Source organism: Littorina saxatilis, linkage group LG1 (assembly GCF_037325665.1).
Source record: "Littorina saxatilis isolate snail1 linkage group LG1, US_GU_Lsax_2.0, whole genome shotgun sequence".
Classification (NCBI taxonomy): Eukaryota; Metazoa; Mollusca; class Gastropoda; order Littorinimorpha; family Littorinidae; genus Littorina; species Littorina saxatilis.
This window is the reverse complement of record NC_090245.1, coordinates 103,689,360-103,711,756: the sequence shown is the minus strand read 5'-3', so window position 1 is coordinate 103,711,756 and position 22,397 is coordinate 103,689,360. Positions and strand designations below refer to the sequence as shown.

General features: G+C 40.3%; 1 protein-coding gene across 2 annotated transcripts in view; it reads right to left on the bottom strand.

The window, feature by feature from the left end:
* Nucleotides 1-22,397, bottom strand: part of LOC138948490 (death-associated protein kinase 1-like) — a 159,485-nt gene that overhangs the window by 7,007 nt on the left and 130,081 nt on the right. For both annotated transcript variants that reach the window (XM_070320046.1, XM_070320052.1), the window contains 18 exons: nucleotides 21,678-21,776; nucleotides 21,171-21,269; nucleotides 19,655-19,753; nucleotides 18,928-19,026; nucleotides 17,482-17,580; nucleotides 16,772-16,870; nucleotides 15,607-15,708; nucleotides 14,511-14,609; nucleotides 13,627-13,704; nucleotides 6,052-6,241; nucleotides 5,378-5,479; nucleotides 4,641-4,835; nucleotides 3,977-4,236; nucleotides 3,260-3,448; nucleotides 2,369-2,554; nucleotides 1,619-1,825; nucleotides 1,056-1,271; nucleotides 294-494 (listed from right to left, as the gene is read on the bottom strand). In XM_070320046.1, coding sequence (XP_070176147.1) covers nucleotides 294-494; nucleotides 1,056-1,271; nucleotides 1,619-1,825; nucleotides 2,369-2,554; nucleotides 3,260-3,448; nucleotides 3,977-4,236; nucleotides 4,641-4,835; nucleotides 5,378-5,479; nucleotides 6,052-6,241; nucleotides 13,627-13,704; nucleotides 14,511-14,609; nucleotides 15,607-15,708; nucleotides 16,772-16,870; nucleotides 17,482-17,580; nucleotides 18,928-19,026; nucleotides 19,655-19,753; nucleotides 21,171-21,269; nucleotides 21,678-21,776 — 2,619 coding nt within the window. The remainder of the gene's footprint in view (nucleotides 1-293; nucleotides 495-1,055; nucleotides 1,272-1,618; nucleotides 1,826-2,368; nucleotides 2,555-3,259; nucleotides 3,449-3,976; nucleotides 4,237-4,640; nucleotides 4,836-5,377; nucleotides 5,480-6,051; nucleotides 6,242-13,626; nucleotides 13,705-14,510; nucleotides 14,610-15,606; nucleotides 15,709-16,771; nucleotides 16,871-17,481; nucleotides 17,581-18,927; nucleotides 19,027-19,654; nucleotides 19,754-21,170; nucleotides 21,270-21,677; nucleotides 21,777-22,397) is intronic.

Below are 22,397 nucleotides of genomic sequence, written 5' to 3'. Positions count from 1 at the left end.
CCCCCCCCCCCCCCACCACACACACACTAACAGCAATAGGCTTCTGTTTCAAACCATGTTCGCTATTTCTCTTATCCCTATGAACTCACATCATACCATTTGTCGTCCTGTTTTTTTGTATGTTATTATTATTTTTTTAATTATTTTTAACAGGGAATGAATACAACAGCATTTGACAGGTACACGCGTATGAAACAGAATTCTAGATCCGAAAGCCAGCGCTGGCTTTTGATGTAAACAATTCAAGCACAGCTGGGTTTCTGTTTTACCCTGTAAATAAGTAAGGTACAAACCTCTTCAGAACCCATGCAGGCAATGTCCAGAAAGTATTCTGTTGTGGTACCGCTCAGCACAACAGAAGCTCGATTCTCCAGCTGCATACGAAGCAGCTCTGTGGGAGAGTAGCTGCGCACAATCTTGCCGTGCTGCTGCAGTTGCGATGGCGAGAGAGTGTAGCGCTCTGTGCTCAGGCCCGGACACACATTCTCCACCACCTGTAAAATAAAACATGATTACGTTTTTGTTCAAGTCATCTAGACAGGTTGGACAGTGTCACACTCAAACTCCATGTCACTGTACACTTGACACTGCTTGCACCCTTCTAGCGCCTCCAGAACCTGAACAAGACGCAATGTTTTGTCAATAATAAACGCTCCAATTACCTACCACTCTTGTTTTTTGATTCTACGTTGTATAACAAGCACGTTTTTTCTCCTTTGACTTTTATTTCAAAACACCTCTCTTTGGCTTTGTCAATATTTCTATCCTTCTTTCATCTGCTCGTAACTTTTTCAAATTACAAGAATAAGTTTTGACATTCAAAAAAGAAACAAAATCCTTCCCAGACCAAGGGAGGTAACAAGAACAACATGCGTACCTGAGCAGAAAAGCACAACCAACAACCCTCACAACTCTCAATAATGTTATGTTATCGTTTTCCCCCCAATGATTGCACAGCACTTTGAGCAGGGTTTAAACCCTGAATACACGCGCTTTATAAATATTATACATTATCATTATCATTATACATTATCATTATCATTATTAACTCTCACCTGCTCCACGACGTTGACAAAGTCCTCCAGGAAGAAGAAGAGGGAGTACCTGGCATCGACAGGACCCCTGACCTTGATCTCCAGGAACTGTTCGTTGTGGTCCATGTCGATGAGACCCTCCAGCTGCCCCCAGCAGTACTTGGACCCGTGGTGCCACTGGTACAGGTCCACTTCCTGCTCCTCGCTCTCGCCCAGCATGTTGCGCCGCAAAAACACCTGTACAGGGAGGATAGGTGAAGATAAGATCAGAAGATAAGAAAGCTTTAATGTCCATTTTCATTGTACATGACAAGCATGTGAAACTTTGTGAATTTCTTCCATATTTCAAGCAATGTACACCAAATATGAAGTATTTTTCTGAACATATTAAAGAGTTAGTAGCATTTTAGCTTTTTTTTTGGGCCCCCCCATATTACATAGCTCATGTGGCGTTTTAACTATTATGTAAATCAGACATAAGACCATAAAAGCTTCTACCCCTATGCGCATGGAAGAAGCTGAGATTTTAGATTTTAAAAGGGAGACTCCCCTGTAAAAGTATAGCTATCTCAAAAATGTCTTACCTGTATTCTGGGAAACAGGTATTTGAGCTGTGCCCCCGACTGGAAGCTGGTGTGAAGCCTGACTCCCCCGTACACAGCGTTGTTGTAACGCTCATCGTCCTTCTGCCATAGTCCTGTCAGCGTCTCGATGAAGTTGAGGCAGGGGAACTCAAACTCCACGTCACCGTCCACTTCACACTGCGTGCACACTTCTAGCGCCTCCAGAACCTGAACAAGACACAATGTACCCATCTAACATTGGAATATCCTTCTTTGAGCCATGTGATCGCTTGTTCGTTTCAATGTTTGTTATTCTCTCAGGTGCCAGGAGAAAGGTTCCGTACAACTCTCGCTTACTCCATTACACATGTCGTATGCACAAAGAGCGATTACTTCCCTTCGGTTATTTGATATCTTAACAACGCTCTGCCTCATTTCGTTTAAGATTCATATTTAGGTAGATAGCCGAGACTACAACGTTTGTGCGCATTCAATCCTAAAAAATAACTTGGCCAACTGGTAATAAGCAAACACCGTTAGAAGCTGGTCCCTCAGTTGAGGTGGCAAAGCATAACCAAGCATACTAATGCACTGGCTCGATTATATTTAAAGGGATAAATTGTCCACAGAAACACAGACTGGTAGCGCTGACCCGCTGAACATTTTCATTTGTATTTCTGCTATAAAAGCCGGTAAAAAAAAATTATTCCGTAAATGTCAAAGACAACTTATGGTAGCTTCCATGACATTGAAATCAAGCAGCCTCCTCACCTGCAGAAGGTAGTGGGCATCAATCTCGGGGAACAAGAGCTGGAACTCGTCAGCAGTGAAGCAGCCGGTGATCCTGGCCTGGGAGATCTTGTCGTGCGACATGAGGGAGCCGATGATATCCACACACAGCCAGCGCGGCGACAGCACAACCAGGTCAGGGCCAGCCTCACTCTCCAGGTAAACCACCTGACACGCAACACAGCAGTTTGATGACAATGCATTACAAAGAAACCAACAAAGTAAAACAATACAAGTTTCACAATGAAGTGACGCAACAGTCACACGACCCACATGATTGCTGGGAAGGGGAAATAACTTTCGATAATTTCAAATTCAAGTCGCTTGTTCATTTCAATGCTTGTTCTTCTCTCAGGTGCCAGGAGATTGGTTCCGGATAACTCTCGCTTACTCCATTACACATGTCGTGTGCATTTAGAGCGCTTACTTCCCTTTGGTTATTAGATCACTACTTCACTAACATTATACTGTGCAGTTCTGCATCACAGCTTTTGTTTGTTTGTTTGCTTGCTTAACGCCCAGCCGACCACGAAGGGCCATATCAGGGCGGTGCTGCTTTGACATTTAACGTGCGCCACACACAAGACAGAAGTCGCAGCACAGGCTTCATGTCTCACCCAGTCACATTATTCTGACACCGGACCAACCAGTCCTAGCACTAACCCCATAATGCCAGACGCCAGGCGGAGCAGCCACTAGATTGCCAATTTTAAAGTCTTAGGTATGACCCGGCCGGGGTTCGAACCCACGACCTCCCGATCACGGGGCGGACGCCTTACCACTAGGCCAATCGTGCCGGTGCATGCATCACAGCTGACTGCCCAGAGAAAAACAAAAACAAAAAAAAGTCTCTAAAATGTTCTCCATGTTTACCTCCCCCATAAGTTGCAGCTGCTCCACCAGGATCTTGATGTGATCGTCAGCCGCCAGGGGGTTGACCTTTGACCTGACAGCGTCAGATAACTGCGGCCAGGTCAGCACGGGATAGATATGATTCTCCCGTCTCCACACAGGGAGCTGGAGCACTGTGGCGTCTAGAAGTCCTGTAGATTTGGGTAGAGTCTGGGGAAGAGACAAGCCGGTTAAGATGCTGCCAGTTGATACAATGGACACACCCTTTTAAGACACCCCCCCCCCCCCCACACACACACACACCCCTTCCCATCCCCCACCCCCCTTTTTTAAGATGCTGCCTTCTCAGATTTTCTGTTTACAAGATCTGTAAATTTACCTTGATTTGAAGACTCCATCTCTAAAGACTTGACTTTCTGAAATGTTGGCGGTCTTCAAGAAGCTATATATAGACACAGCTTTTGTTAGTTTGTTTAGAAGAGATTAAAAAAACATAATGGATACTGCCTTCCCTTTCAAGTTTCTTCCTTCTATTTTCAAATTTATCGTTAGCATACCAATCTAAAAAACACCACACATGCACTGGTTAAATTTCAAAAGCACAATCTGATTCTGTGGATATAGAAGCTAGAACACTAACTACGCTGGCTGGCTCTAGTAACATTAATAAATATCCACTCCAGTCTGTGCTGTTCCTATAAAACAAATCCCACACCAACAAACACTGAAGCAACTTACATTGACAACGTCCTTCTTCTCCTGCCCAAGTGCGTTCTTCAGGGCCTTCATGTCGGCCGACGTGGCCACCTGGGCGTCGATGATGTAGAGACGTTCGGCCAGGTTGATATCGTACTTGAACATCTGCGTCACTTTCTGGTGAAGCGTGGCTGCCTCCACACTGACGTACTCACCACGGCTGTTGCGAGAACAGCCGGCCTTGTCTGCGTGTGTTGCCACCAGGAGGACACGTGGTGTGTTCATTAGCTGTCCACAGTAACCTGTGCAATCAAGAATTGGAGCGTACTATATCTTGAATCCTCAGTTTTAACTGCCCCTAATAATTCACAAAGTTGGCTACTTCCATTTTCTCAAGACCTCTCTTTCAAGAATTAATGTTCTCATATTTATGGAGGTTTGAAAATAGAGGTACAACTGTACTATGATGCATACAGTGATGATGCAGTTATTGTTGTTTTCGTTCACAAAACTCTTGTCAAGCAGCCTCGAGACAAATGGACACACCATCTTAACAGCAACTAAGGGCTATATACATGACACCCCTTCACCCTAAATAGATCCCTGCGCCTTGAGTCCGAGTCTGGAGATACGCGCGCGATAAAAGACTTCACATATAACATTCAACCAGTGTAGGGCAAAATCTTCCAATGTTATATTGACTGACCTATAGGCAGTGCGGGTGGGACACGAGCCTTGAGAAAGTTGAGCCAGAAGATGACCTGGGCCAGCTGTTCGTCGGCCGAGTCCTGCAGACTGAAGGTGACCAGGTGCAGACAGTTGATGTCTCCCAGGAAGTGGTCGTACAGCATGTAGTACGGCTCGTAGCCTGAGAAATCCCAGATGCTGAAGTCTCCTGCACCTGTAGACATGCATAGACAATGAACACACACTTTCAAAATCATATACAGTAAGAACAATAATAGTTATACATAATATTTTTAGAGCGTATGTATCCAGGATTAATCCCTGCTCAAAGTGCTGTACAATCATTTTGTAAAAACAGATGCAGTGAATGAGTAAGAACAGTGATTGTGTTTGGTGTACACACTGAAACAAGGAGAAGAAACTTCTGTGTAACCCAAGTTTTGTGTTTTGTTGGGTTTTTTTTTAATGTTTTTTTTAATGAAAAGTTTGATTTTAGAAAATACCTGTACCACTTCCGGATCATAGAACATTAGCTTAATTCAGACCGGTACCTCTCTTTTACTCATGCACAAAAATCTTACATGATGTTATTTCAGTCATAATGTGTCCTCATCAGAGCTGCATATTATGCAAATGCTGGAAGCTAGCCTTGAAATTAAACACCGTGCTGAAAGAGCACCCCACCCTAAACACATGTTTTTAGGAAGCCAAAGCCAAAGCATCATTACAACAAGAAAGGCTTCAAACTGCATTTACCTGCAATGGTGGCCTGATGGATTTCAATCCCTTTGGTGTATGTGGGGTTGCCGATTGAGTAGTTGAGAGGTGTTGGAAGACTGAACTGTCGCGACAACTTGCCTGAAAGTAGAGTGAAAATAATAATAGAACATTTATATAGCGCTTCTCCACAGCTCGAAGCGCTTTACAAGGCGGTCCTTGATTACATTCAAAACACACATTCTGTAAAACTTTAAAACTGATGCAAAAGAAAAATTCTCCACAACTTTAGGGTTGCATTTATTGTAGTCCTTGAATGCATTCAAAACACGTTCTGTAAAAATTTAAAACTGATGCAAAAGAAACATTCTCCACAACTATAGGGTTGCATTCATTGTAGGCTTAACATGCACCGACAGTCTCCTAACTAGTCCTTAATACACATACTACACAGCTGTTCCACAATCCCAAATAAGAAACTTTTAAAACAGAAAATTGTCAAGATTTTAATGCTCATGCTAGTATCTCACATGCAGACTTTCATTCATAAAAGATGCATATTTCAACAAGCAGTCACCCCAAAATGAAAAAATTATAATGAACAGTAACCTCCCCCCCCCCCCCCCCCCCAATTGACATCCACTGTACTATAAACTGACATCCACTGTACTATAAATTGACATCCACTGTACTATAAATTGACATCCACTAACCTTTGACCTTGACAGAGTTAGCAGTGGAGTTGGGAAGCCGTCGTCGAAAGAAGCTGCCCAGGAAGCCACACTTGAGCGACTCAATGAGCAGGGACTTTCCCACACCGGTTGAGCCCAGCACTTTTAACTTGATGCGTGGTAAGGTGGTGGGAGATTCCTTCAACTGCTGAATCAACCCCTGTCCCTTCTCCTGAAATGTCAAAATGCATCCAGGTGTCAGGAGTGCACTCTTTCAAAACAAGAAGGGCAAAGCCCATACGACTCACATGCTTGACCTAAACCTAGCAATGACATCATACACTAAGAACTGCTTTACACATTTTTCCTACCAAAATACATGTGACCTTGACCCAAGGTCAAGGTCATCCAAGGTCATGCAACACAAAGCTGTTAATTCAAGACATAGGAAGTACAATGGTGCTTATTGGCTCTTTCTACCATGAGATATGGTCACTTTTAGTGGTTCACTACCTTATTTTGGTCACATTTCATAAGGGTCAAAGAGACCTTGACCTTGATCATATGTGACCAAATTTGTCTCATGATGAAAGCATAACATGTGCCCCACATAATTTTTAAGTTTGAAACAGTTATCTTCCATAGTTCAGGGTCAAGGTCACTTCAAAATATGTATACAATCCAACTTTGAAGAGCTCCTGTGACCTTGACCTTGAAGCAAGGTAAACCAAACTGGTATCAAAAGATGGGGCTTACTTTGCCCTATATATCATATATAGGTGAGGTATTCAATCTCAAAAACTTCAGAGAAAATGTGAAAAATGTGAAAAATAGCTGTTTTTTAGACAACATTTATGGCCCCTGCGACCTTGACCTTGAAGCAAGGTCAAGATGCTATGTATGTTTTTTGGGGCCTTGTCATCATACACCACCTTGCCAAATTTGGTACAAATAGACTGAATAGTGTCCAAGAAATATCCAACGTTAAAGTTTTCCGGACGGACGGACGGACGGACGTCCGGACGGACGGACGGACGGACGGACGGACGACTCGGGTGAGTACATAGACTCACTTTTGCTTCGCATGTGAGTCAACAAAATGATTTTGACTTCAAACTGTGAGATTTTATTTTATATATATACATGTATATGACTAAGTGCCAAAAGGTGCTCACAGAACAGAAGACGACTTTGTTTTACAATAAAAATGTTTCTAAAAACGTGTGTCTGCTGAAAATTGGTGTGTGTGTGGATGAATGTGCGAAGAGATAGTGGACATAATTTCGTGTGTCTGACTTGAACGGTTTTGAAGTTATCTTTGTTTAAAGTCAAAAATAACGCCAAAACCGGCCATCTGAAAAAGGACATCGTGATACCTCGTGTTTTGAATATGCCACAGAAAAATAACAAGAAGCACAAATGAATTGCATTTAGTTTGATTGAATGCCTGAAACATCGCTTTACAGACGAGACCAAACGTCAAATCTAAATCTCGAGAGAATTTTTTTTTTTCGATAACCGAATTTTAAGGTGTCGCACGCAAGATGATTCGTCATCACGGCATACATTTTTCAATCGCAGATATTTACTAAATTTCTTTTTCAAAAACTCTGGAATTGATGTCGACACGTCAAGCGATAACGGTGTATCAAACTGCTGTCTTTCAAGTAATCCAGCAAAGACTGCAGAACTTTTGAACAGCATTTTTGAAAACGATTTGAAAATTTCGTCATATCTTGCGTGCGACAAAATGTTCGGTAATTAACGGTTATTTTCTTTTAAAAACAAAATTTACATGTACAAAGATCTACTTCATTTACGGAACCACGTGACACATTCTGTGTTCAAAATTTGTGAAGAAATCACGAACCACGATTGCGCTATCAAGTGTTGAAATTATGTCGTCAACATCTTTTCAGATCTTGCGTGCGACACCTTCTTGCGTTCAACATAAAATGTCACTACCTTATCGAGTTTAATGGGTAAAACTAACTATTTGTTGTCTTAGTTTAATCTTCTTAATTAAAAGCGTAATAAAACCGAACTTCTAAGATGAATTTTAATTGAGATTAGCGAAAGAGCGGGCACGCAAGTCGACCTTAAAGTAAAAGAATGATAACACGAGCGTTTGTCGTGTTGTCTTGCGTGCAACACATTGTCCAAAAAGGAAAATGTATATTTTTCTCAGACGTTTTTTAAGTTGAAACCTTGAAACTTCACACACATTTGGGGTTTAATCGCCCCCATGCATGGTAAAAGTCTTGTTGACCCTTGTCAGATTTCAAGGTCACGGCTGGGTCACATGTGGTTCAGAAAACGGATGAAACATATTTTTTCAGAGATTTTTGAAGCTAGAACCTTCAAACTTCAAACAACGCTTTTGCTTAATGATTGTTCAACATGGAGAATTCAAGGTTGATCCTTGAGAAATGTGAAGGTCATAGCAGGGTCTCGTGTGGGTAAAAAAAAAAACATAACCTTTTTCTCAGAGTTTTTCAAAGCAAGAACCTTGAAAGTTCACATTTTTGGGCTTAATAGCCTCCATACACGGTTAAAGTCTTGTTGACCTTTGTCGAATCTCAAGGTCACATGGGCAAATCAAAAACACGAAAATGCATCATTATCTCAGTTTTTTTTAAAGGGAGAGCCTTCAAACATCACACAACTCTCAACTCCGACTTAAAGAAGTTAAGGTAGATCCTTGTCACATGTCAAGGTCACAGAAAGGTCTCGTACGGGTAAAACAAACAAAACAAACAGATAATATTCATTTTTTCAGCTTTGTTGTTAGCTAGAATAGAGGCACATGCCACCATTCCATTCAACATGACTCATAGAAATGTATGATGTATGACGTAATTGCATTGTGTGTAATGACGCGGCTGCCTCTGTAGTTATTCCAGCCTTTGAAGAAATGGCGTTTTTCCTTGCTTGGACACATTTTTCCTTTTCTTGGATGTTTCAGGAGTTTGGGTGAGTTTGGTGTATATGGTTGAACACAATTTAAAATTTGCATAAAAGTGTATTAAAATAAACAGTGGTAGCCAGTCTCATCTGTTGTGTCGACAATTTAATCTCTTTTGTGTGACCTCAACTTGACCCCTCTGAATGCTCTCAATCATGGAAATTGACCACACTTTGATTATAACCAAACAACATCAAAACTTTGGAATGTGTGAAGTTTCAAAGGTGTTGCTTAAAAGGCGTTCGTGAAAATGACAATTGTATGTGTCTGACTTCAATGCGACCCCGCTGCGACCTTGACGTTTGATTTTATCAACCAGACTTTCATCATGTGTGAATGACTTCAAACACTATAAAACTAGTTGAAGAAATTGACAATTTTTCAAAGTTTAAGCCAGATGGCACTGCTGTGACCTTGAAATTTGACAAACATTAACCAGGCGGTCACCTTTTTTAGAAAATATCCTTAAAGGATCTTTAACCTTACTGTGACCTTGGAATTTGATGAGGTTTAATTTAACTTGCGTAGTGTGCCAAGTTTCAAGGCCCTAGCTTCAAAAACATATGAGAAAACCTCATTGAAAAATGTATATGTTTGACCTCAACGCGACCCTGCTGTGACCTTGACTTTTTCAACCAGACTTTAATCGTGTGTGAACATTATACACTAGAACTGTGTGTATTTTCAAAGCTCGTGCTATAAACGCGCTGAATAAATTGAAAATATTCCACATTTGGACCAGATGTGACCCCGCTGTGACCTTGAACTTTGACAAAGATTAACAAGCAGGTCACTTTTAATGAGGTTTTATAAAAATGCTGAAAGTATGTGAAGTATGTAAAGTCTAACTGATCTAGTATTAAAACATGTAAGACGTGACAACGACAATTTTCCAGTTTGCAAAGGAAATTTAACCTCGCTGTGACCTTGAAATTCAATGTTGTTTAGTGTGATGTGCACCATACCTGGAGGTCATTATACTTTGGTTGTGTGCCAAGTTTCAAAGCCCTAGCTTTAAAAACGTGCGAGATAACCTTAATGCTATGACTCAGTGCCGTTTTGAATGATATAACGAACAAAATTATCGTTATTTGTAAAATCATTTGGGTAAATTTATCTTTTCTTTTCGTAATTGGGTTCCAGCATCTGTTGTCTTAACAAAAATCACAATATCAGTCGTGTTTGTCAACTTTTATTTTTTAGCCCCTTTGTCCGCTTTTCGTGCGCACCTTTTGGCACTTAGTCATATATATATGACTAAGTGCCAAAAGGTGCTCACAGAACAGAAGACGACTTTGTTTTACAATAAAAATGTTTCTAAAAACGTGTGTCTGCTGAAAATTGGTGTGTGTGTGGATGAATGTGCGAAGAGATAGTGGACATAATTTCGTGTGTCTGACTTGAACGGTTTTGAAGTTATCTTTGTTTAAAGTCAAAAATAACGCCAAAACCGGCCATCTGAAAAAGGACATCGTGATACCTCGTGTTTTGAATATGCCACAGAAAAATAACAAGAAGCACAAATGAATTGCATTTAGTTTGATTGAATGCCTGAAACATCGCTTTACAGACGAGACCAAACGTCAAATCTAAATCTCGAGAGAATTTTTTTTTTTCGATAACCGAATTTTAAGGTGTCGCACGCAAGATGATTCGTCATCACGGCATACATTTTTCAATCGCAGATATTTACTAAATTTCTTTTTCAAAAACTCTGGAATTGATGTCGACACGTCAAGCGATAACGGTGTATCAAACTGCTGTCTTTCAAGTAATCCAGCAAAGACTGCAGAACTTTTGAACAGCATTTTTGAAAACGATTTGAAAATTTCGTCATATCTTGCGTGCGACAAAATGTTCGGTAATTAACGGTTATTTTCTTTTAAAAACAAAATTTACATGTACAAAGATCTACTTCATTTACGGAACCACGTGACACATTCTGTGTTCAAAATTTGTGAAGAAATCACGAACCACGATTGCGCTATCAAGTGTTGAAATTATGTCCTCAACATCTTTTCAGATCTTGCGTGCGACACCTTCTTGCGTTCAACATAAAATGTCACTACCTTATCGAGTTTAATGGGTAAAACTAACTATTTGTTGTCTTAGTTTAATCTTCTTAATTAAAAGCGTAATAAAACCGAACTTCTAAGATGAATTTTAATTGAGATTAGCGAAAGAGCGGGCACGCAAGTCGACCTTAAAGTAAAAGAATGATAACACGAGCGTTTGTCGTGTTGTCTTGCGTGCAACACATTGTCCAAAAAGGAAAATGTATATTTTTCTCAGACGTTTTTTAAGTTGAAACCTTGAAACTTCACACACATTTGGGGTTTAATCGCCCCCATGCATGGTAAAAGTCTTGTTGACCCTTGTCAGATTTCAAGGTCACGGCTGGGTCACATGTGGTTCAGAAAACGGATGAAACATATTTTTTCAGAGATTTTTGAAGCTAGAACCTTCAAACTTCAAACAACGCTTTTGCTTAATGATTGTTCAACATGGAGAATTCAAGGTTGATCCTTGAGAAATGTGAAGGTCATAGCAGGGTCTCGTGTGGGTAAAAAAAAAACATAACCTTTTTCTCAGAGTTTTTCAAAGCAAGAACCTTGAAAGTTCACATTTTTGGGCTTAATAGCCTCCATACACGGTTAAAGTCTTGTTGACCTTTGTCGAATCTCAAGGTCACATGGGCAAATCAAAAACACGAAAATGCATCATTATCTCAGTTGTTTTTAAAGGGAGAGCCTTCAAACATCACACAACTCTCAACTCCGACTTAAAGAAGTTAAGGTAGATCCTTGTCACATGTCAAGGTCACAGAAAGGTCTCGTACGGGTAAAACAAACAAAACAAACAGATAATATTCATTTTTTCAGCTTTGTTGTTAGCTAGAATAGAGGCACATGCCACCATTCCATTCAACATGACTCATAGAAATGTATGATGTATGACGTAATTGCATTGTGTGTAATGACGCGGCTGCCTCTGTAGTTATTCCAGCCTTTGAAGAAATGGCGTTTTTCCTTGCTTGGACACATTTTTCCTTTTCTTGGATGTTTCAGGAGTTTGGGTGAGTTTGGTGTATATGGTTGAACACAATTTAAAATTTGCATAAAAGTGTATTAAATTAAACAGTGGTAGCCAGTCTCATCTGTTGTGTCGACAATTTAATCTCTTTTGTGTGACCTCAACTTGACCCCTCTGAATGCTCTCAATCATGGAAATTGACCACACTTTGATTATAACCAAACAACATCAAAACTTTGGAATGTGTGAAGTTTCAAAGGTGTTGCTTAAAAGGCGTTCGTGAAAATGACAATTGTATGTGTCTGACTTCAATGCGACCCCGCTGCGACCTTGACGTTTGATTTTATCAACCAGACTTTCATCATGTGTGAATGACTTCAAACACTATAAAACTAGTTGAAGAAATTGACAATTTTTCAAAGTTTAAGCCAGATGGCACTGCTGTGACCTTGAAATTTGACAAACATTAACCAGGCGGTCACCTTTTTTTAGAAAATATCCTTAAAGGATCTTTAACCTTACTGTGACCTTGGAATTTGATGAGGTTTAATTTAACTTGCGTAGTGTGCCAAGTTTCAAGGCCCTAGCTTCAAAAACATATGAGAAAACCTCATTGAAAAATGTATATGTTTGACCTCAACGCGACCCTGCTGTGACCTTGACTTTTTCAACCAGACTTTAATCGTGTGTGAACATTATACACTAGAACTGTGTGTATTTTCAAAGCTCGTGCTATAAACGCGCTGAATAAATTGAAAATATTCCACATTTGGACCAGATGTGACCCCGCTGTGACCTTGAACTTTGACAAAGATTAACCAGCAGGTCACTTTTAATGAGGTTTTATAAAAATGCTGAAAGTATGTGAAGTATGTAAAGTCTAACTGATCTAGTATTAAAACATGTAAGACGTGACAACGACAATTTTCCAGTTTGCAAAGGAAATTTAACCTCGCTGTGACCTTGAAATTCAATGTTGTTTAATGTGATGTGCACCATACCTGGAGGTCATTATACTTTGGTTGTGTGCCAAGTTTCAAAGCCCTAGCTTTAAAAACGTGCGAGATAACCTTAATGCTATGACTCAGTGCCGTTTTGAATGATATAACGAACAAAATTATCGTTATTTGTAAAATCATTTGGGTAAATTTATCTTTTCTTTTCGTAATTGGGTTCCAGCATCTGTTGTCTTAACAAAAATCACAATATCAGTCGTGTTTGTCAACTTTTATTTTTTAGCCCCTTTGTCCGCTTTTCGTGCGCACCTTTTGGCACTTAGTCATATATATATCTATACCAAGTGAATTCAACATTCCATTGAAGCTCTACGTTTCACAAACACAACTACATAAAATTTTGTTTGAAATAAGTTCAAAAAGAAAAAAGGCTCTTGGAAGTATAGTCTGCTCAACATGAAGTTTATTCTCTGAAGACGATCTCGTTCAAACTAAACGTAGTACACATAGTTATATTAGCAACCGAATGATTAAATCAACAGCAAATATAACCAAAGTTTAGCAACCTGTATGCTGACATATGTAAACCGACACATTCATACACTTCAAGCCAGCAGTTAAGTTGTTAATACTCGCTAAGTCATCCTGGCACCAAAAACTTACCCCTTTGACTTTACTCATGAGCTCTGCAATCTCCATAAAACCTTGAGCCAGTGCTATGATTTCACCTGTCACGCCATCCTGCACAAAAATAAACAGACATCAGAGTTTGGTTCATAATGTTCATTCTCACATTATCATTTGTTGGACCGTCCACTCAAACGACCAACAGGTTGACGACTACAAGTGAATGTTTTGTGTTGTCTATGATTAACTGTTTCAATAACTAACCTGTCTTGTAATTTGTTTTTTTATTCATGATAGATGATTGAAAGAAAACAAATTGCAGGAACAATAGTTACCAATGCACTCTGTACAAAACAGCAATCATTTGGCCTCCAAACAAAATAGCAATAAATTGGCCTCCGTGCAAACCAGCAATCATTTGGCCTCCATACAAAACAGCAATCATTTGGCCTGCATACAAAACAGCAAGTAGTTGGCCTCCACACAACACAGCAATCATTTGGCCTCCATACAACACAGCCTCCATACAACACAGCAATCATTTGGCCTCCATACAAAACAGCAATCATTTGGCCTCCATACAACACAGCAATCATTTGGCCTCCATACAACACAGCAATCATTTGGCCTCCATACAACACAGCCTCCATACAACACAGCAATCATTTGGCCTCCATACAACACAGCAATCATTTGGCCTCCATACAACACAGCAATCATTTGGCCTCCATACAACACAGCAATCATTTGGCCTCCATACAACACAGCAATCATTTGGCCTCCATACAACACAGCAATCATTTGGCCTCCATACAACACAGCAATCATTTGGCCTCCAAAGAGCAATAATCTGGCCGCACCAAAAAAAATTTTAATTTAAAAATCAGTTTTACAGATATCCTTGATGATCCAATCCTCACCTTGTTGGGTGTATCTGGCTGTGCACCGGACATCAACAGACAGCGTGAAATCTCGATGTTCCCGGCTCTGACAGCCAGATGCAAGGGAGTGAAGCCATCCTGTTGTGGGAGGAAATGAAGCAGAGTTAATCTCTCCTGTTTCAGAAAGAAATATTGGAGATCAACAGTGGGCTGACAGATAGCGGGGGATGCGTTCAGCTCTTCTGTGACAGATGGGATGTGGGAGGTTACATAGCGCTAATGGATGGAAGACATATCAAAGCAGGACATGCACATCCTTCAGCTTAACCTTATGGAGTGGAAGGAAGATAAACAGAAAGAAATTACATGCATGACCTTGGCTTCTAGCTTTAAAAAATTTTTATTCCGATTTATTAACACTTCTTCTTCTTCTGCATTCCTGGGCTGAAACTCCCTTGTACACTCATGTTTTTGCACGAGTGGATTTTTACGTGTATGACCGTTTTTACCCCGCCATTTAGGCAGCCATACGCCGCTTTCGGAGGAGTTTCTTTTTTTTTTTTTTCCTTTTTTTTTTTTTCCCCCTCTTTTCCACAAAGGAGGAGTTTATTAACACAATCTGTCACGGAGAAAAAATGTGGTTCTCTTTTTGTTTGTTTGCATGTTTGTTTTCTCCTTTGCTTGATTGTTTGCTCGTTTCTTTTTCATCCTGTGCTCAACAGAAAACCATAACATAAGATCATGTGGTACTATGTACGTGCTATCAAACAGGAAGACACCAGCGACAGATGAAGAAAACTCAAAAATTGTCCAGGCATCTATTACAGTCTTGCCTTTAGAGCACAGATAATGTTTCAGCAGGGAGTATCAGACCCTCTCTGGATGTTTACAGGCAAGCTGACACAGAGAAAAGGAGAGAGACTCTTTTAGGATGTAAACAGACATGCACAGAAAGGCAGACAGAAAGACAGACAGACAGACAGAAAAACAGACAGACAGACAGAAAGACAGACAGACGGACAGAAAAACAGACAGACAAAAAGACAGACAGAAAGACAGACAGACAGAATGACAGACAGACAGACAGACAGACAGACAGACAGACAGAAAGACAGACGGACGGACAGACACCCACAGCACTGATGGGGTCCACTGTACAACCCTGACTGCACATGGTTCTCACAACCTCCGTCAGACCTTCTCTGGCTGCTGCGTGCAGAGCACTCTCTCCTGTCTCCTGCATAGCATCAATATAAAAAGATACAGTGTACAAATTGTCTCCTGCATATCATCAATACAAAAAGACACATTTAATGAACAAGCATTTGAAGAAAATTCAGGTTGAGGGGAAGCTATTCATATAACAGTAAGTTGAGTGACACAAAAAGCAACCAAAATGGCAAGTGCATGTACTCTGTGATTTGAAAAGTCTAAGACTAAGAGATTGTAAGAAAGATGACTGGTAAAAAGCAGACTGAAATACAAAGAAAAACCTGATTGCAAAGTAAAATATAATGTAATAGCTCCTTTGAACAGAAAAACAAGCAAATACGCAATGACAGTTCATATCTATGTTCATATTTGAATTTGTGTATGTCAGCGTCAATTAAGCAGCAATCTTCTAGCTGTGACACATAAGTGTGATTCTCATTCAATGAAGAGGCTGGCTGGTCATTGCCGGCTCCTAGCGCACATATACAGAATGAAAATTTCCCACATGGATTTTGTTTGTTCGTTCATGGGCTGAAACTCCCACGTAATTTACGTGTATGACCGTTTTTACGCCGCCATGTAGGCAGCCATACGCTGCTTTCGGAGGAAGCATGCTGGGTATTTTCGTGTTTCTATAACCCACCGAACTCTGACATGGATTACAGGATCTTTTTCGTGCGCACTTGGTCTTGTGCTTGCGTGTACACACGGGGGTGTTCGGACACCGAGGAGAGTCTGCACACAAAGTTGACTCTGAGAAATAAATCTCTCGCCGAACGTGGGAACGAACTCACGCTGACAGCGGCCAACTGGATACAAATCCAGCGCGCTACCGACTGAGCTACATCCCCGCCCCTCCCACATGGATGAATGCCTGTGTGGAACATGTTCAGAGCATGTTCTTCAGACATGCCCAACTTTTGCGGGCCTGAGAAGTGAATTCTGGCCAGAGATGGTCGACCTACAGGAGAAACTGTGGGGCCCACCCTGCGGCGCACTGCAAACTTTTTCACGTCAACGACCTTGACAGTGTAGCATGGCAACGGGAACGCAGAAGAAGAAGAAGTAAAACTAACAAGCTTATGTACCTTATCCATGGTATCCATCTCACAGCCAGCATGGAGCAAGAGCAGTGCGATCGCTGAGTGATGTCGCTGGCATGCCAGGTGTAGTGCTGTGCTCCCTCTCTGCAATATCAAACAATTGATATGCATACATGTACATCTGCATTATGTATTATCAGTGATTTTTCATAAATAAAACAACAACATTGTTGCATTGTGTTTTTGTTTGCTGTTTTTGTATCTCTTTGTGTGTGTGTGTATGTGTGTGTGTGTGTGTGTGTGTGTGTGTGTGTGTGTGTGTGTGTGTGTGTGTGTGTGTATGTGTGTGTGTGTGTGTGTGTTAGTTAGTTAGTGTGTGTTAGTGTGTGTATGCATACACCTTATTTTGCTTGCGTGTTAGTGTGTGTTAGTGTGTGAGTGTGTGAGTGTGTGTGTGTGTGCATACACCTTATTTTGCTTGTATGTGTGTGTGTGTGTGTGTGTGTGTGTGTGTGTGTGTGTATACACCTTATTGTGCTTGCTTGCGTGCGTGTGTGTGTGTGTGTGTGTGTGTGTGTGTACACCTTATTTTGCTGGTGTGAGTGTGTCTGTGTGTGTGTGTGTTCAAGACAAAAGCGCTACATTATTAACATTGGAAAAAAATCACACAAAACTGAAGAATCAGTTGTCATTTTCCTTTTAGGGGAAACACTTATAGCTGCGTAAACATGTTGGACATAACAAGTTACACGTACCTTATCAAGATAGTTAAGAGGGGCCCCATAGTCTAATAGGATTTTTGTACACTCCAGGTTCCCCCTCACTGCTGAACAATGCAATACTGTCTCCCCCTCCTGAAATAAAAGCAACAAAGTCAAAACGAGAGTGAACAAAGACATGCACAAATTCCCAAGCACACACAAACACAAAGATACTCACACAGGCATACCAACACGGACGTACGTACACATGCATCAACCTCCCGTTTTACATCTACTTGAATTTGTTGTTTCTTCTTGGTTTTGTTGCTTCTTTTGATGTGTGTGTGTGTGTGTGTGTGTGTGTGTGTGTGTGTGTGTGAGAGTGTGTGTGAGTGTGTGTGTGTGTTGATGTGTGTGTGTGTGTGTGTGTGTGTGTGTGTGTGTGAGTGTGTGTGTGTGAGTGTGTGAGAGTGTGTGTGTGTGTGTTGATGTGTGTGTGAGTGTGTGTTGATGTATGTGTGTTGATGTGTGTGTGGGTGTGCGTGTGTGTATGTGTATGTGTGTGTGTGTGTGTGTGTGTGTGTGTGGAGAGTGGGGCCGGGGCAGGGAAAGAATGATACTGCAGTGGAACCCCCTTTTAAGACCCCTCAATTTAAGACTCCCTCCCTTTTAACTTTAAGTCTTCGTTTTCTCAGATGTTTTGTTCATGACCTCTGTAAGGTTACCCCCATTTTAAGACTCCCTCCTTTTTAAGATCCGATTTTTTTCTCCACATTTTTTGAGGTCTTAATTTGGGGGTTCCACTGTATAGAGTACATTTTTAGACAAGCGTAATATCAGATGACAAAACTATCATCACTGAAATTTGAGCTTATTAGCTCACAGAATTAGACTGACCAAACATATATGTACACGATGTACAAGTGTCACCAGACACAGACCTAAGAAGCTTACACTAAACAGTTTTGTCAAAAACACTAATGCACAAGAAGAAACAAAAAATTCAAATAGAAGTAAAAAAGTAAGGTGGATGCATGTCAATTTGAGTGTTGGTATGGCTGTGTATGTACGTGTATATCTTTAATACTAATGCACAAGACAGAAATATTTGAAATACTACTGCAGAGAGTTAATTAATGATACTCTTCAAAGATGACACATTCAACCAAAGAAATGAATACTGACAGCAACAAAGACCAAAAGGTAGCTCATGCAATGACACATTTAGCAAACGACACTGCTATTCACACTACGTCTCAAAACAGATAAATGGATTTAAAATGTGCAACAGAGAAACCCACACATACATTCCACTGTATAGTGTACATTTTTAGACAAGCGTAATATCAGATGACAAAATTATTATCACTGATGCTGAAATCTGAGCTTATTACTCACAGAATTAGACCGACCAATGTGCGAAAGAGAAACACACATATTGGGGACTGAAAAGACACTGTCAAAAAACAAAAAAACCAACACTTGTTTTGACAGCATTACCTTGTTCTGAATATCAAGCACAGCTTTATGAGCGCACAGTGTTCGCACGATGGACACGTAGCCATGCCAGGCCGCGCTGTGTAGCGGCGTTTCTCCCAACTGGACACAGGGCAACAGCAGGGGTAGGGGAAAGCAGGAACAACACACAGTTAACTATTAGTCAGCACAACATCTTCAAGGCATCCATGCACTTTCCCCTCTAATTTTTTCATTTCTGCCCCTCCCCCCCCCCCCCCCCCCTTCCCATCCCCCTGTTATTCTGACTTCATACCACAATAAACATGCTGTCAATTCATCACAAACTAAAAACACAAGTCATATTAGCGTTAAGTCTTTCCGCCTTGGCAGTCACTACTTGTCATGAAGAAAAATGAAGGATTCAACTGCCATGCAATTTTGAAAATGAAAAAGCAAACAGAGAAACTTGACTGAAATTAGTCATACTGTAAGCTACATAGCAATACAACACAAACACATTTTTAATCAAATGGAAAGCTTGTATGACATGTAGATCTAATTTAATTCACAAGTACTGCCAACATGCACATTAAATCAAAACTGAATTATGTACTCTACAGAACATATAATCAAAATGAATACATCAAACTCTTCAGTTTTTGTATCAACCTGACAATCATGCTTTACATTTTGCTACTATGACTGAGCTAGACTGCCATGAAGCTAACATCAATTCACAGAATTAATTGAATGCAAGCCCAGTACTCACGCTGTCTATGACGTTGATGTTTGCCTCGGCTGTGCACAAGAAGTCCACTACCTGAGCGTGACCGTAACGTGCAGCCACATGCACGGCTGTTTCTCCAGACTGCAAACAGCAAAGAAATTCTTCATTACTACGGATGTACAGTACAATAATCATTTCAAAGTTACATCACAAAGAGTGTAGTTTCACTTCTAACAATTTACCATGCAAAGTATTCCAGCACCACAAGAGCAATCCAAGAACGTACTCTGTAGAAAAGTTGAAATTCATACAAATTTAATTAAAAAAGACTGAATATGTTGAAGAAAACGGACAAACGGAAAAAAATCATTGCAACAGATGCTAATATGACAGAAGGTGTAACATCAGATCAGGAGAACAGCTTTACCCTACTTTTACATCCATCTATTTTTTTTATTTAGTCAAGTTTTGACTAAATATTTTAACATCGAGGGGGGAATCGAAACGAGGGTCGTGGTGTATGTGTGTCTGTCTGTGTGTGTGTGTGTGTGTGTGTGTGTGTGTGTGTGTGTGTGTGTGTGTGTGTGTGTGTGTAGAGCGATTCAGACTAAACTACTGGACCGATCTTTATGAAATTTGACATGAGAGTTCCTGGGTATGAAATCCCCGAACGTTTTTTTCATTTTTTTGATAAATGTCTTTGATGACGTCATATCCGGCTTTTCGTGAAAGTTGAGGCGGCACTGTCACGCCCTCATTTTTCAACCAAATTGGTTCAAATTTTGGTCAAGTAATCTTCGACGAAGCCCGGACTTCGGTATTGCATTTCAGCTTGGTGGCTTAAAAATTAATTTATGACTTTGGTCATTAAAAATCTGAAAATTGTAAAAAAAAAATAAAAATTTATAAAACGATCCAAATTTACATTTATCTTATTCTCCATCATTTTCTGATTCCAAAAACATATAAATATGTTATATTCGGATTAAAAACAAGCTCTGAAAATTAAATATATAAAAATTATTATCAAAATTAAATTGTCGAAATCAATTTAAAAACACTTTCATCTTATTCCTTGTCGGTTCCTGATTCCAAAAACATATAGATATGATATGTTTGGATTAAAAACACGCTCAGAAAGTTAAAACAAAGAGAGGTACAGAAACGCGTGTTATCCTTCTTAGCGCAACTACTACCCCGCTCTTCTTGTCAATTTCACTGCCTTTGCCATGAGCGGTGGACTGACGATGCTACGAGTATACGGTCTTGCTGAAAAATGGCATTGCGTTCAGTTTCATTCTGTGAGTTCGACAGCTACTTGACTAAATATTGTATTTTCGCCTTACGCGACTTGTTTTACTTGACCATACCATAAATGTATAAAGATTTTACATGTTGTCATTGTTATCTTGTTCTTTTTGTTCTCACCTGCAGTCTCTTGTTCCCAGTCTAGCTTTACCATAGTTAAAAAAAACACAAAACATTTGAAATGGTGGTTTTGTGAAAGTAAGAATTTTTCATTAATTTTCTGCATGATGTAAAGAACAGGCTGCTTGACCTTATTGTTGGAATCGAGAGAGACGCCTGCTTCATGAAGACATCTGATGGCCTCCAGATGCCCCTGTCTGGCCGCCCAGTATATTGCTGTGTCACCTTGCTGTGTAACAGTCAAAAACAAGACTAGTCTTAGTTCACATTTCTCAACAATCTTTCTGAAAACACACACACGCACGCATGCTGGCATGCATGCACACACACACACACATGCACACACACACACACACACACACACACACACACACACACACACAAAGGGATGCCTCCCACTTTCCTCAAACGCTCCCTCCCTCTATTCCCTCCATGCTGAATGCATCAATTCCTTGACCAATTACATGTACTGTCTATGAATAATATATAAAACTTCTTCTGTAACATCTAAGAGATACAGCTCTCGACAAGATTACTTTGCCCCCCCTTCCTATTTGTTTGCAATTTATAACTCTTCCAACCACCACCCCTACTCCCACGTTCTTCCCCGTGTGTTTGTTTTTCTTTCTCCACTGACCTTGTCCTTGATGTTGATGTTGACCCCCCGGTCCTGCAGGAACTTGAGGACATCCACGTGACCCCCACTGGCCGCCATGTGAACCGCTGTCTCTCCATGCTGTATAGGGAAAAAAGCCAAATAAGTCATATTTTATTGGACTGAGATGAGAATGGAGTCTGATGTGAGTAAGGGGTTTTATATTTCTCCTTTTTTAAAAATTTATCTGAAGGACTTTCTTCCTCTTCCTCTTTTTACATTTAGTCAAGTTTTGACTAAATGTTTTAACATAGAGGGGGAATCGAGACGAGGGTCGTGGTGTATGTGTGTCTGTCTGTCTGTGTGTGTGTGTAGAGCGATTCAGAGTAAACTACTGGACCGATCTTTATGAAATTTTACATGAGAGTTCCTGGGTACGATATCCCCAGACATTTTTTCATTTTTTCGATAAATGTCTTTGATGACGTCATATCCGGCTTTTTGTAAAAGTTGAGGCGGCACTGTCACACCCTCATTTTTCATATTGATTGAAATTTTTGTAAAGCAATCTTTGACGAAGGCCGGACTTTGGTATTGCATTTCAGCTTGGTGGCTTAAAAATTAATTGATGACTTTGGTCATTAAAAATCTGAAAATTGTAATAATTTTTTTTTTAATATAAAACGATCCAAATTTACGTTCATCTTATTCTACATCATTTCCTGATTCCAAAAACATATAAATATGTTATATTTGGATTAA